This window comes from Nerophis lumbriciformis, linkage group LG20 (genome assembly GCF_033978685.3).
Source record: "Nerophis lumbriciformis linkage group LG20, RoL_Nlum_v2.1, whole genome shotgun sequence".
NCBI lineage: Eukaryota > Metazoa > Chordata > Actinopteri > Syngnathiformes > Syngnathidae > Nerophis > Nerophis lumbriciformis.
The window spans coordinates 38,255,001-38,270,556 of record NC_084567.2 but is presented as its reverse complement, the minus strand read 5'-3'; the positions used below and the strand labels follow the sequence as shown (position 1 = coordinate 38,270,556).

Genomic DNA, 15,556 nt, shown 5'->3' with positions numbered 1-15,556 from the left:
TTTACAGATGTAACGACCAACTGTAGTTACTGACAGTGGGTTTCTGAAGTGTTCCTGAGCCCATGTGGTGATATCCTTTACACACTGATGTCGCTTTTCGATGCAGTACCGCCTGAGGGATCGAAGGTCGGTAATATCATGGCTTACGTGCAGTGATTTCTCCAGATTCTCTGAACCTTTTGATGATATTACGGACTCTAGATGGTCAAATCCCTAAATTCCTTGCAATAGCTTGTTTAGAAATGTTGTTCTTAAACTGCTCGACAATTTGCTCACGCATTTGTTGACAAAGTGGTGACCCTCGCCCCGTCCTTGTTTGTGAATGACTGAGCATTTCATGGAAGCTGCTTTTTATACCCAATCATGGCACCCACCTGTTCCCAATTAGCCTGTTCACCTGTGGGATGTTCCAAATAAGTGTTTGATGAGCATTCCTCAACTTTATCAGCTATTATTTGCAAAAAATAACAAAGTTTAAGTTGAAGTGTATTGTCTTTGCAGTCTATTCAATTGAATATCATTTGAAAAGGATTTGCAAATCATTGTATTCTGTTTTTATTTACCATTTACTCAACTAGCCAACTTCACTGGGTTTGGGTTTTGTATACATACCTTGTCCCTACCCCATACTTGCCAACCTTGAGACCTCCGATTTCGGGAGGTGGGGGGAGGGGGTGTGGTTGGGGCGGGGGTCGTGGTTGGGGGCGTGGTTAAGATATATATATAAGAAATACTTGACTTTCAGTGAATTCTAGCTATATATATATATATATATATAAATATATATATATATATATATATATATATATATATATATATATATATATATATATATATATATATATATATATATATATATATATATATTTTATTACATATATATATAAATAAAAGAAATACTTGAATTTCAGTGTTCATTTATTTACACATATACACACACATAACACTCATCTACTCATCTACTACAGGAGGAAAAAGCACACAGGACATTTCAATTGTTCACAGACTGGTCGCGCTCATCAGAATGACAAGACACTTCCGGTCTGCAGGTGATAGCATTCAATTGGGAAGAAACGCCCTACTGCCTCCTACTGACCAATGTGAATACTGATACATGTGTAATGACAGCTCCAAAAACGAATTCAAACCACAAAATAAAATAAATAAATCAACACAAAAATGTGACACATTATGGGTGGGTCACATATGCATGTACAGTAGATGGCAGTATTGTCCTGTTTAAAAGTGTCACAACATCGCTGTTTACGGCAGACGAACTGCTTTACGGTAGACGAAAACTTGACTGCTGTTGTTGTGTGTTGTTACCGCGCTGGGAGGACGTTAATGAAACTGCCTAACAATAAACACACATAAGAAACCAAGAACTCGCCCTCCATCATTAGCTATTTATATTGTGGGAAAGCGGACGTGTGAACAGGCTGTCAACACGTCACTCAGGTCCGCATGGAGCTGGAGGGGGCGTGGCCTCCAGCTCCGCCTGAATTTCGGGAGATTTTCCGGGAGAAAATTTGTCCCGGGAGGTTTTCGGGAGAGGCGCTGAATTTCGGCAGTCTCCCGGAAAATCCGGGAGGGTTGGCAAGTATGCCAAGAAAGACCCTTCCTAATGTCGTGATGGGAATATCATTTTAAGAAAACTTATGAATGTGTGCAGTACATGGAACGCTTAGCCACTTCACAGAGCAGCTAATGGAGAAGATAGAAGCGGTGGTGCATTTATGGCTCAGAGGGATCAAGAGATTTATTATTAGCACGTATTTTTCACATGACACTCTGTCCCTACTCCCATTGACTCACCATCAATTTACCTTACATTCTCTATCGGTGCACTTACTTCAACGGTAGTCAACGTTTTTTTCAGTTACATATTCTCATTTTAAACAGGATAAACTGCTGCTTGTTCTGCATGATTTTGAGAAAACAACTTAATTGAGTTGAGTGTTTATTCGAAACATGCAAGCATACAATATGATGCATCACAATTTCCAGTTTCTCTGTTCGACATGTTCAAAAAGGAGTAAGAAGAAGCAGAGCTTATTTAATCCTACCCCTTTTCCTTTACATAGTAGTTGCTAAAACTTTTGCTCACTTCAATTTATTCACAATATACTCGCCACCCTTGAGACCTTCAATTTCGGGAGGTGGGGGGTGGGGGCGTGGTCAGGGGTGGAACAGGGGCGTGGTTGAGGGCGGGGGCGTGGTTAAGAGGGGAGGAGTATATTGACAGCTAGAATTCACCAAGTCAAGTATTTCATACATATATATATATATATATATATACATATATATATATATATATATATATATATATATATATATATATATATATATATATATATATATATATATATATATATATATACATACATATACATATATATATATATATATATATATATACATACATATACATATATATATATATATATACATACATATACATATATATATATATATATATATATATATATATATATATATATATATATATATATATATATATATATATATATATATATATATATATATATATATATATCTACATCCTGAAAATATGCAAACAAAACTGTGTTTAGATAATTGATACTTCAAACTTGCATAAATACATTTTAAGGAATATAACATAACTTGGCTTCTGAGAGCTTCAAAATGTAATGAATAAAATGCTAAAGTTGTTGATAAACAAGCAATTATTTTAATAATTAAATATGGTCATTTTAAATGAATTATTATGATAATTTAAAATTAATTATTTCAAATATGTTTATTTTAATGTATAATTCTATGGCTGGATGTAATAAGGAGTCAGAAAACATACAAATAAAAATACAATTCATTTTGATGTTTTTAGCAAAATATAGTAAAAATGTTTTTGTTTTTTGTTTTTTTTAAATTAATAAATATATTTATTTTTAGGTAAAATAAACATAATAATACAATTTATCTCTAGTCTGGATGATTTATTTCTTGTCACCCTGTTGTCCTCCCGTCGTGAAAAAAGGCTGTCCTCACTCAGGTCCGCATGGAGCTGGAGGGGGCGTGGCCTCCAGCTCCGGCTGAAAATCGGGAGATTTTCGGGAGAATATTTGTCCCGGGAGATTTTCGGGAGAGGCGCTGAATTTCGGGAGTCTCCCGGAAAATTCGTGAGGGTTGGCAAGTATGGTAATACTATTAAAAATAAATAACAATTAGTGAATTAAGTTATATTTCATATGGTGAGATGAGTAAGATTATCTAGAAAATGAAGGGATGGATGAAATAAATGCGGGAATCCTGGAGAAGGCCTGGGAGTATGCCTATCCAGTCTACATGTGCTTTGTGGATTTGGAGAAGGCGTATGACCGGGTCCCCCGGGAGATCTTGTGGGAGGTGCTGAGGGAGTACGGAGTGAGGGGAACCCTGCTGAGGGCCATCCAATCTCTGTACAACCAAAGCGAGAGTTGTGTCCGGGTGCTTGGATGTAAGTCGGATCCGTTTCCAGTGGGGGTTGGTCTCCGCCAGGGCTGCGCTCTGTCATCTATCCTGTTTGGGATTTTCATGGACAGGATTTCTAGGCAGAGTCGTGGCCATGGCGGAAAGGGTATACGTCTCGGGGGGCTAAAGGTTGCGTCACTGCTGTTTGCAGATGATGTGGTCCTGATGGCACCTTTGGTTCGTGACCTTCAGCTCTCACTGGATCGGTTCGCAGCCGAGTGTTCAGCGGCTGGAATGAGGATCAGCATCTCCAAATCTGAGGCCATGGTTCTCAGCAGGAAACCGATGGTTTGTACAGTCCAGGTAGGGGACGAGACTCTGTCCCAGGTGGAGGAGTTTAAGTATCTCGGGGTCTTGATGGAGAAGGAAATCAGCCGGAGAATCGGAGCAGCTGGGGCAGTATTGCAGTCTCTCTGCCCGCACTGTTGTAACGAAACGAGAGCTTTGCCTTCTGGCTCAGCTCTCAGTCTACCGAGCTATCTACATTCCTACTCTCACCTATGGTCATGAAGTGTGGGTAATGACCGAATGAATAAGATCGCGGATACAAGCGGCCGAAATGAGTTTCCTCAGAAGGGTGGCTGGCATCTCCCTTAGAGATAGGGTGAGAAGTTCAGTCCGAGAGAGACTCGGAGTAGAGCCGCTGCTCCTTCGCTTGGAAAGGAACCAGCTTAGGTGGTTCGGGCATCTCGTGCGGATGCCTCACGAGCGTCTCCCGAGGGAGGTCCTCGTTGCACGTCCCACTGGGAGGAGACCCCACGGCAGACCAAGGACCAGATGGGGGGATTACATCTCCTCTCTGGCCTGGGAACGCTTCGGGATTCCCCAGGACGAAGTCACTAATGTTGCTCTGGAGAGGGAAGTCTGGGGGTCTCTGCTGAAGCTGTTGTCCCCGCGACCCGATTCCGGATAAGCGGTTGAAGATGGATGGATGAATGGATGGATGAAATAAATTCAGAATGTTTATCATGGTTCTTATTCTTTGTACTTTGTAAACACTTTAAGTTTGAAGAATTTCTTGAAGTGGATTATATTACGGACACGTTTCCAGTGAGGGTTGGACTCCGCCAAGGCTGCCCATAATTCACTTCACTTCACTTCACTTCACTTTGTCACCCATTCTGTTCATAACTTTTATGGACAGAATTTCTAGGCGCAGTCAAGGCGTTGAGGGGATCTGGTTTGGTGGCTGCAGGATTAAGTCTCTGCTTTTTGCAGATGATGTGGTCCTGATGGCTTCATCTGGCCAGGATCTTCAGCTCTCACTGGATCGGTTCGCAGCTGAGTGTGAAGCGACTGGGATGAGAATCAGCACCTCCATGGTTCTCGCCCGGAAAAGGGTGGAGTGCCATCTCCGGGTTGGGGAGGAGATCTTGCCCCAAGTGGAGGAGTTCAAGTACCTCGGAGTCTTGTTCACGAGTGAGGGAAGAGTGGACCGTGAGATCGACAGGCGGATCGGTGCGGCGTCTTCAGTAATGCGGACGCTGTATCGATCCGTTGTGGTGAAGAAGGAGCTGAGCCGGAAGGCAAAGCTCTCAATTTACCGGTCGATCTACGTTCCCATCCTCACCTATGGTCATGAGCTTTGGGTTCTGACCGAAAGGACAAGATCACGGGTACAAGCGACCCAAATGAGTTTCCTCCCCCGGGTGGCGGGGCTCTCCCTTAGAGATAGGGTGAGAAGCTCTGCCATCCGGGAGGAGCTCAAAGTAAAGCCGCTGCTCCTCCACATCGAGAGGAGCCAGATGAGGTGGTTCGGGCATCTGGTCAGGATGCCACCCGAACGCCTCCCTAGGGAGGTGTTTAGGGCACGTCCGACCGGTAGGAGGCCGCGGGGAAGACCCAGGACACGTTGGGAAGACTATGTCTCCCGGCTGGCCTGGGAACGCCTCGGGGTCCCACAGGAAGAGCTGGACGAAGTGGCTGGGGAGAGGGAAGTCTGGGCTTCCCTGCTTAGGCTGCTGCCCCCGCGACCCGACCTCGGATAAGCGGAAGAAGATGGATGGATGGATGGATGGATTATATTACTGCATTGTTTGATTTCTTTGCTTAGTCCATTCCATCGTTTAATTCCACATACTGATATACTGAAGGTCTTAAGTGTTGTACGTGCATACAAATGTTTTACATTACATTTTTCTCTAAGATTATATTTCTCCTCTTTTGTTGAGAAGAATTGTTGTATATTTTTGGGTAGCAGATTATATTTGCTTCGTGTATCATTTTTAGCTGTTTGCAAATTCACTATGTGGTGGAATTTCAGTATTTTCGATTCAATAACTAAAGTGTTTGAATGTTCTTTGTATCCAAAATTATGTATTATTAGAACTGATATTTATTGTAATACCGTTAATGAATGTAGTTATTTCCTCATATTTCTGCACAATAACTCCTAATTTAATAAGTGAAATCATGCTTTGAGTGGGTCAAATAAAAAATAAAAAAATAAAAAAACTTGAAGCACTTTTTGATACATTTATAGTTATTATGTTTTGACCTAAAATACTGGTAAAAATGGTCCAAAGATTTATTGCACCAATAAATGTGAGGATATTTGCATTTAATTAAAAATGTATTACATTTTAGGTGAAAAAACAATTACAATATTTTAAAACAGAAAAACTGAATTTTATTGATGTTATATTGCTATTGTTGTTTAAATTAATTGTGACTTGTATTATTATTAATTGACTTGTTGTGGTTTATTGGTTAATAATACTAAATAAATAAATAAATAAATAATAAATGATAATAATTAAATATATATATATATATATATATAATATATAAATAAATAAATAATAATTTATTTATTTATTTATTTATCATTTATTATGAATTGACTTGTTGTGGTTTATTGGTTAATAATACTCTTCTTTGTTCTGCTCCCTTCCAGGTTCAATGCTAAATGATGGCCGAGTGACACATCTCCTCTTTCCTCTCCTCCTCCTCTTGCGGGTTCCCCTATTGTTGAGCTTTGGTGAGCGTACATGCCCCAACAGTTGTCGTTGCGAGGGGAAAACTGTTCATTGCGACTCATCTGGCTTCTTAGATGTCCCGGAAAATATTTCCGTTGGGTGCCAGGGCCTCTCCCTGCGCTATAATGAACTGCACACCCTGTTACCATATCAGTTTGCTCACCTAGGTCAGCTTCTCTGGATATACTTGGACCACAATCAGATTTCAGCGGTCGACAGTCGAGCGTTCCAGGGAGTCCGCCGGCTGAAAGAGCTTATAATGAGTTCCAATAAGATCGTATCTCTGCACAATTCCACCTTTCACGGAATTCCCAACCTCCGTAGTCTGGACTTGTCATACAACAAGTTGGAAATCCTGCAGCCGGGACAATTCCATGGGCTGCGGAAGCTTCAAAACCTACACTTACGCTCGAATGGTCTCTCTAACATCCCGATTAGAGCGTTCCTCGAGTGCAGGAGTTTAGAGTTTCTGGATTTGGGCTACAATCGAATCAAGGCTCTTACGCGCACTACATTTTTAGGGCTACAGAAGCTGATGGAGTTGCATCTTGAGCACAACCAGTTCACACGGATAAACTTTTTCCTGTTTCCCCGACTCGCCAACCTAAGATCACTTTATTTGCAGTGGAACCGCATTAAGGTCGTCAACCAGGGACTTCCATGGACGTGGTATACGCTGCAGAAACTCGATTTATCCGGAAACGAGATCCAGGCCCTGGATCCGGCTGTGTTCCACTGCTTGCCCAACCTTCAAGTTCTCAACCTGGAATCCAACAAATTGTCCAACGTGTCACAGGAGGCGGTGTCAGCCTGGATCTCGCTGACTTCCATCAGCCTCGCCGGGAACATGTGGGATTGTGCCACGGGCATTTGTCCGCTCGTGGCTTGGTTGAGGAATTTCCGCGGCACGAAAGACACCACGATGATATGCAGCAGCCCCAAGTATCTCCAAGGAGAGAAAATAATGGATGCCACAAGAAACCATGGTATTTGTGAGGAAACTGATTACGTTCTCACTGAGACACCCTCGCCGATGTCAGAGCTTTTTTCGGAAGCCACCAACGAGCCCACATTTGCCCCGACAAGCGGGTCTCCACTAATGCCACCGACCTATGGTCCACTCCCTCCCGTCGGGCCTCTACCAATTCCCCATCCTACACTCCCAGGGCACATGAGCAAAGATCCTAGAGACTCAGTAGCTCATAGTCAGCCCACTCACATACTCCCTCCAGAGATGGAGCACATGACTCTACACAAAGTGGTGGTGGGAAGCGTGGCACTCTTCTTCAGCATGTCTCTAATTTTGACAATTGTCTACGTGCTGTGGCGGCGCTACCCGGGCGCCACCAGATTGCTACAGCAACGATCCATGGTGGGACGGAAGTGTCGCAAAAAGAGCCCAGAGCCAGAGCAGGACCTAAGCACCCAGCTCCAAGAGTATTACATGAGCTACAACCCGGCTGCCGCCCCAGAGGCGTTGGACGTGCTCGGCAACGGCACCGGCTCCTGCACTTGCACAATTTCTAGCTCCAGGGAGTGTGAGGTATGATCCATCGCGTCTGCCTAAAAAAAAATGAAATCAATTTCAAAATGCAAAGGCTCATCAGCAAGGTAAATCAGCAAAGAACACTCATTAATCACCTCACCGACCGTGACTCACATTTTGATTTCAAACATTTACCACCTCCAATTATTCAGGTTTTAACTTTAAGATGATACCTCTAAATTATGTTTTGTAAACCAGTGTTTTTCAACCACTGTGCCACGAGATACAGTCTGGTGTGCCGTGGGAGATTATGTAATTTCACCTATCCATCCATCCATTTTCTACCGCTTATTCCCTTTTGGGGTCGCGGGGGGCACTGGAGCCTATCTCAGCTACAATCGGGCGGAAGGCGGGGTACACCCTGGACAAGTCGCCACCTCATCGCAGGGCCAACACAGATAGACAGACAACATTCACACTCACATCCACACACTAGGGCCAATTTTTAGTGTTGCCAATCAACTTATCCCCAGGTGCATGTCTTTGGAGGTGGGAGGAAGCCGGAGTACCCGGAGGGAACCCACGCAGTCACGGGGAGAACATGCAAACTCCACACAGAAAGATCCCGAGCCCGGGATTGAACCCAAGACTACTCAGGACCTTCACCTAATTGGGTTAAAAATATTTTTTGCAAACCAGTAATTATAATCCGCAAATGTGCCGTTGTTGAGTGTCTGTGCTGTCTAGAGCTCGGCAGAGTAACCGTGTAATACTCTTACATATCATCCTTTGTAGATGTCGGAAACATGGTTTGTCGTTGTAGAAGTTGCCTTCTACTGCAGGGGTCGGCAACCTTTACCAGTCAAAGAGCCATCATGACCAGTTTCGCAAATTATAGAAAACAACGGGAGCCGCAACATTTTTTTGAAATTTTAAATGAAATAACACTGCATACAAAGTTTTCGTTTTGCTTTGTGCTATGTATAAACCAGGGGTCTCAGACACGCTGCCCACACCATTATATGGGATTTGAAAACTGGTGCGGCACGCGGGTTATAAATGAATGACGCTTGTCAGCGACATGCGTGCCGTGATGGTACAGCATATAGCACCCACTACAACCAGCGTGCCTGATCAGCTACACGTTGTATGGCGTTCCCGCTTGCTCACGTAGGTGACAGCAAGGCATACTTGTTCAACAACCACATAGGTTACACCAGGCCCTAACCAATCTGGGTGGAAAAGTGACGATTACCTGCAGGGCAAACATTAGCTAACCAGAAGGCAATAACAATGTAAACAAAAAACACCTGCTTAAAAGATCTAATACAAACATTTATATGCACGTACAACACTTAGAACTTTTAGCATATCAGTATGTGGAATTAAATGATGGAATGGATTAAGTAAAGAAGTTAAAAATTGTACTGATATGATCCAGTTTAAGAGGTTGTTCAAAATAATAGTGCTTACAGAGTACAAAGAAGAAGAATTATGAGAAATACTTTCAACCTTATTGAAAATAAGATATTCTTCATCTCAGTATGTTAATAATGACTGAATTAATTAATTAATTACATATTACAAAACTGTTGTATACTAATTCATAGATGTTATTTTATTATATAAAAAGGTCAGTAAATGATTCTATATATTTGTAAACGCTTTGAAATGGGAAAGGGGTAGGATTAAATAAGCTTTGCTTCTTCCTACTCCTTTTCGGGCATGATGTAAAATGAAATGATATGAAATTGTGTGATGTATTATGATGTAAGTGTGTTCATGTTCGAAATAAACTAAAGAAAGAAAGAAATGTCCCTGAGGAATGTAAAGTGGGAGTACTGTAATTACCTAACGTTACAATATTATTTTCCATAACAATTTAGCCCCCTCCACAATATTAACCCGACGTTAAAACAGAACTAGCTATTTATTGATTAGCAATTGCCGAATCATGTAACATTAGCTTAATGCTAAAAAGCCAGGTTACTATCACATTCTGTAACAGACAAATAATTTCATGTAGGCTAACGCTACCTACCTGCTACCTCTGTCTTTTCTCGTTTCTCCTCCTCTTCTTTTCTCTTTTTTCTTCCCTGGGCACCTGACAGTTTTGGCATCTTGTGTTGATTTTTTGATGTGGTGACGTCCAAAAAGAGTCATGATACGGGAAGGGAGGGGGCGCACCGTGCGGGGGAGGAGGGGGAGGGGGGGGGGGGGGGCGTAATGTTGTAACAAATAATATTTCTGTTAAATAGGCTTTACTTTGCATTTTAATTAACGTGGGATTATTTTTTGTATTTAGAAATAATAGTACCAACTTCTTTTTTTTCTTTTTTTTTCTCCAACATTTGTGGCACTGGCGTGGCGCCCCCTGATGGACGGCGCCCTTAGCATTTGCCTATACGTCAGTGGGTTACACTGACGGTGGCGGTATAAAAAAAACAACTATAACGCTCTTACTAATAATGCGCCACACTGTGAACACACACCAAACAAGAATGACAAACACATTTCGGGAGAACATCTGCACAGTAACACAACATAAACACAACAGGACAAATACCCAGAATCCCATGCAGCCCTATCTCTTCCGGGATACATTATACACCCCCGCTACCAAACCCCGCCCACCTCAACCGACGCACGGAGGGGGGGTAGCAGGGGTGTATAATGTAGCCAGGAAGAGTCAGGGCTGCATGGGATTCTGGGTGTTTGTTCTGTTGTGTTTATGTTGTGTTAAGGTGCAGATGTTCTCCCGAAATGTGTTTGTCATTCTTGTTTGGTTTTGGTTCAAAGTGTGGCGCATTATTAGTAAGAGTGTTAAAGTTGTTTTATATGGTCACCGTCAGTGTAACCTGTGTGGCTGTTAACAAAGTATGCCTTGCTGTCACGTACGAGTTTAAGCAGAAGATGTATATTGTATAACAAGTGTTGGGATGGCACGCTGTTAATACAGATTGTAGAGAGCGCCAAATTTTGTACCATCATGGCACGCCCTTATTATAGCTGTAAGGGTGAAAATCGGTGAATATTAATCCCGGGAGTTTTCTGCGAGAGGCACTGAAATCCGGAAGTCTCACGGGAAAATTGGGGGGGTTCAGCAAGTAAGCTGCTGAGCCGCATCAGAATGATCAAAGAGCCGCATGCGGCTCCGGAGCCGCGGGTTGCCGACCCCTATTCTAGTGGGTTCCTCTGATCACACACACTTGCACGGGAGTCCGGCGTTCAGGGTTCAACAAAGTTTTATTAATCATGAGTTGTAGCACCTCCCTCGACTTTTCAGTCCTCGTCACTCTGGTTTGCTTGCTCCAACGTCTCTCCAACCACCCTCTTTCCTTCTGCTCCTGGCCGCTACTGATAAGAACAACAGGTGATTAGATAAATAGCCCCAGCTGGGCAATCTAGTCAGCTGTGTTTCGAAGCCGGCCCTGGCACACCCTGCTCCTGCAGAAAACGCGCCGACCACGCCCCCCTCCACAGTCGTGATCACAATATGCGGGGGGCAGTGTGCAGGTAAAAAAGGTATTTCACACTTAAACCGAAAATAAACAAAAGGCGAGTGCCGGTAAGTGCGCTACGAAAAGGCATCGAAGCTTAGGGAAGGCTATGCAAAACGAAACTACAACTGAACTGGCTGCAAAGTATCGTATTTTTCGGACTATAAGTTGCAGTTTTTTTCATAGTTTGGCCGGGGGTGCGACTTATACTCAGGAGCGACTTATGTGTGAAATGATTAACACATTAGCGTAAAATATCAAATAATATTATTTAACTCATTCACGTAAGAGACTAGACGTATAAGATTTCATGGGATTTAGCGATTAGGAGTGACATATTGTTTGGTAAACGTATAGCATGTTCTATATGTTATAGTTATTTGAATGACTCTTACCATAATATGTTACGTTAACATACCAGTTGGTTATTTATGCCTCATATAACGTACACTTATTCAGCCTGTTGTTCACTATTCTTTATTTATTTTAAATTGCCTTTCAAATGTCTATTCTTGGTGTTGGCTTTTATCAAATACATTTCCCCCAAAAATGCGACTTATACTCCAGTGCGACTTATATATGTTTTTTTTTCCTTCTTTATTATGCATTTTCGGCCGGTGCGACTTATACTCCGGAGCGACTTATACTCCGGAGCGACTTATACTCCGAAAAATACGGTAAACAAAAACAGAATGCTGGACGACAGCAAAAACTTACAGCGTGTGGAGCAGCAGACGGCGTCCACAAAGTACATCCGTACATGACATGACAATCAACAATGTCCCCACAAAGAAGGATAGCGTCCGCACAACCTAAATAGTCTTGATTGCGAAAACAAAGCGGGGAAATAGCGTTCAAGGAAGACATGAACCTGCGACAGGAAAATACCAACACGAGGAAAAGCCACCAAAATAGGATCGCAAGACAAAAACTAAAACACTACACTGCAAAAAGTCAGTATTCAAAAACAAGGAAAAAAAATACAAAAATGAGGGGTATTTTACTTGAACTAAGCAAAATTATCTGCCAATAGAACAAAAAAATTTGGTTTGTCAAGACTTTCCAAAACAAGTAAAATTAGCTTAAAATAAGTATATTCTCACTAATAACTAGTGCACTTTTCTTGATAGAAAAAATAAATATGAAACCTTTTTTCTCAATATGTTGAAAAATATTCTTAAATGAAGTAAATGCTAGTGCCATTATCTTGACATAATGATATGCGCTCGGCATTACATTTCTTGAAACCAGCAAACTTATACTAAAAACTAATTTATTGTTCTTAATGGAAAGGCAACAAGACAACCACTTGTTACTCTCGGGGTCTACTAGCCACTCAGGCAAATCACATGGTCTAAAAATGCATTTTTCCATCGATAACGTGACATCATCGCGCCAAGTGCGTGCTCTTTCAGTCAGTTAGTGCGCATTATATATATATATATATATATATACATGTATGTGTGGGAAAAAAATCACAAGACTATTTCATCTCTACAGGCCTGTTTCATGAGGGGGGGTACCCTCAATCATCAGGAGATTTTAATGGGAGCATTCGCATACCATGGTTTGTATAGGGCACAGAGTGGGTGGGTACAGGCTGGCCTAGGGGCGTGGTGATTGGCTCATGTGTTACCTAGGAGGTGTTTCCGTCTATGGCGGCATGTTGTTACAATCTCGCTGCGCTTGTTGAGGGATGACAGGTCTGGACGGTAAATAATAAACAGTTTCTCTTTCAAGCATAGGTTGCATCTTTTATTACCACTATTGTAAGGTGTGCTGGATGCAAGAATTTGCCATGTTATTGAATATTCAACATTATTGTCTTTGAGGTCCCAAATGTGTTTGCTGAGTTCTGTGGTATTTCGCAGGTTTTTGTTCCTGAAAGAAGCCTTGTGATTGTTCCATCTGGTTTTGAATTCTCCCTCGGTTAATCCTACATATGTGTCGGATGTGTTAATGTCCTTGCGTATTACCTTAGATTGGTAGACAACTGATGTTTGTAAGCACCCCCCGTTGAGAGGGCAATCAGGTTTCTTTCAGGAACAAAAACCTGCGAAATACCACAGAACTCAGCAAACACATTTGGGACCTCAAAGACAATAATGTTGAATATTCAATAACATGGCAAATTCTTGCATCCAGCACACCTTACAATAGTGGTAATAAAAGATGCAACCTATGCTTGAAAGAGAAACTGTTTATTATTTACCGTCCAGACCTGTCATCCCTCAACAAGCGCAGCGAAATTGTAACAACATGCCGCCATAGACGGAAACACCTCCTAGGTAACACATGAGCCAATCACCACGCCCCTAGGCCAGCCTGTACCCACCCACTCTGTGCCCTATATAAACCATGGTATGCGAATGCTCCCATTAAAATCTCCTGATGATTGAGGGTACCCCCCCTCATGAAACAGGCCTGTAGAGATGAAATAGTCTTGTGATTTTTTTCCCACACATACATATATTGCGCTCTACTACGGTATCGAGCACTATTTTTTGGATAACCTTATTAAGACATATATATATATATATATATATATATATATATATATATATATATATATATATATATATATATATATATATAATTATTAATTTAATTGTAATTTTGAAGAATTTATCTGAATGTGCATGAACTATTTCTGTTCAAAATTGTTTGAAATATCAAATGTTTAAATATTATCTGTCAGTTAGCTGTACTGTGCCAACTGTACTACATGAGTACCTATTTTCTATTGTTTCATTGAAAATAAAACAGCAAAGTCCATTTGGCTGTCATCTGTTTTAATTATGAGACATAATTGTGTCAAAGTCATAATTTTTTTTTTTCATGCTCGAAATAAGAAATGATTACTTTAAAAAAGTAGTTTTATACTTGTGAGTGTTGATGACACAGCTTTGCAACACTTGATATTCTAGTTTCAAGCATGTTTTACTCAATATAGGTCATCAAATCTCAGCAACAAGCTGTAATATCTTACTGAGATCATTTAGGACCAAAACACTTAAAACGAGTAAAACACTCGAACATAAAATCTGCTTAGTGAGAAGAATTATCTTATCAGACAGAAAATAAGCAAATACCACCCTTATTTGAGATATTTAATCTTACTTAGATTTCACTTTTTGCAGTGTACACAAAGGGAAACACCAAAAAAATCTAAATAAGTCAGGGCGTGATGTGACGGGTGGTGACAGTACACCTACTTTGAGACAAGAGCTATAGTGATGCATGCTTGGTTATGGTTTGAATTCATATCCAACAACTGCGAGAACTACTTTTTATTGTCAATATCGGCTACTGAGTTTCATTTTTTTAATGTTTTCTGCAGGTGGTGAGCCTCAAAATTTTTTCAATGAAAAAAATGTGAGAAAAAAAGGTTTCTTCATTCTTTTTTCTATCAAGTAAAGTGCACTAGTTATTAGTGAGAATATACTTATTTTAAGGTATTTTTACTTGTTTTTGAAAGTCTTGACAAACCAACATTTTTTGTTCTATTGGCAGATAATTTTGCTTAGTTCAAGTAAAATACCCCCACCAACACGTCTTCCTATGAGGAAGCAGTGCCTGGGGAATCTGTGGTGGGCTCTCCTACTTCTGGGGCTGAGGTTGCTGAGGTATTAAAAAGCTCCTCGGTGGCAAGGCCCCAGGGGTGGATGAGATCCGCCCGGAGTTCCTTAAGGCTCTGGATGCTGTGGGGCTGTCTTGGTTGACAAGACTCTGCAGCATCGCGTGACAATCGGGGGCGGTACCTCTGGATTGGCAGACCGGGGTGGTGGTTCCTCTCTTTAAGAAGGGGAACCGGAGGGTGTGCTCTAACTATCGTGGGATCACACTCCTCAGCCTTCCCGGTAAAGTCTATTCAGGTGTACTGGAGAGGAGGCTACGCCGGATAGTCGAACCTCGGATTCAGGAGGAACAGTGTGGTTTTCGTCCTGGTCGTGGAACTGTGGACCAGCTCTATACTCTCGGCAGGGTCCTTGAGGGTGCATGGGAGTTTGCCCAACCAGTCTACATGTGTTTTGTGGACTTGGAGAAGGCATTCGACCGTGTCCCTCGAGAAGTCCTGTGGGGAGTGCTCAGAGAGTATG

The 15,556-nt window shown here is 41.7% G+C and overlaps 1 protein-coding gene across 1 annotated transcript in view; it reads left to right on the top strand.

Moving 5' to 3' along the window:
• Nucleotides 1–15,556, top strand: part of lrrtm4l1 (leucine rich repeat transmembrane neuronal 4 like 1) — a 148,532-nt gene that overhangs the window by 52,215 nt on the left and 80,761 nt on the right. The window contains exon 2 of the mRNA XM_061980860.2: nucleotides 6,389–8,013. Within this exon, the coding sequence (XP_061836844.1) occupies nucleotides 6,389–8,013 (1,625 nt within the window). The remainder of the gene's footprint in view (nucleotides 1–6,388; nucleotides 8,014–15,556) is intronic.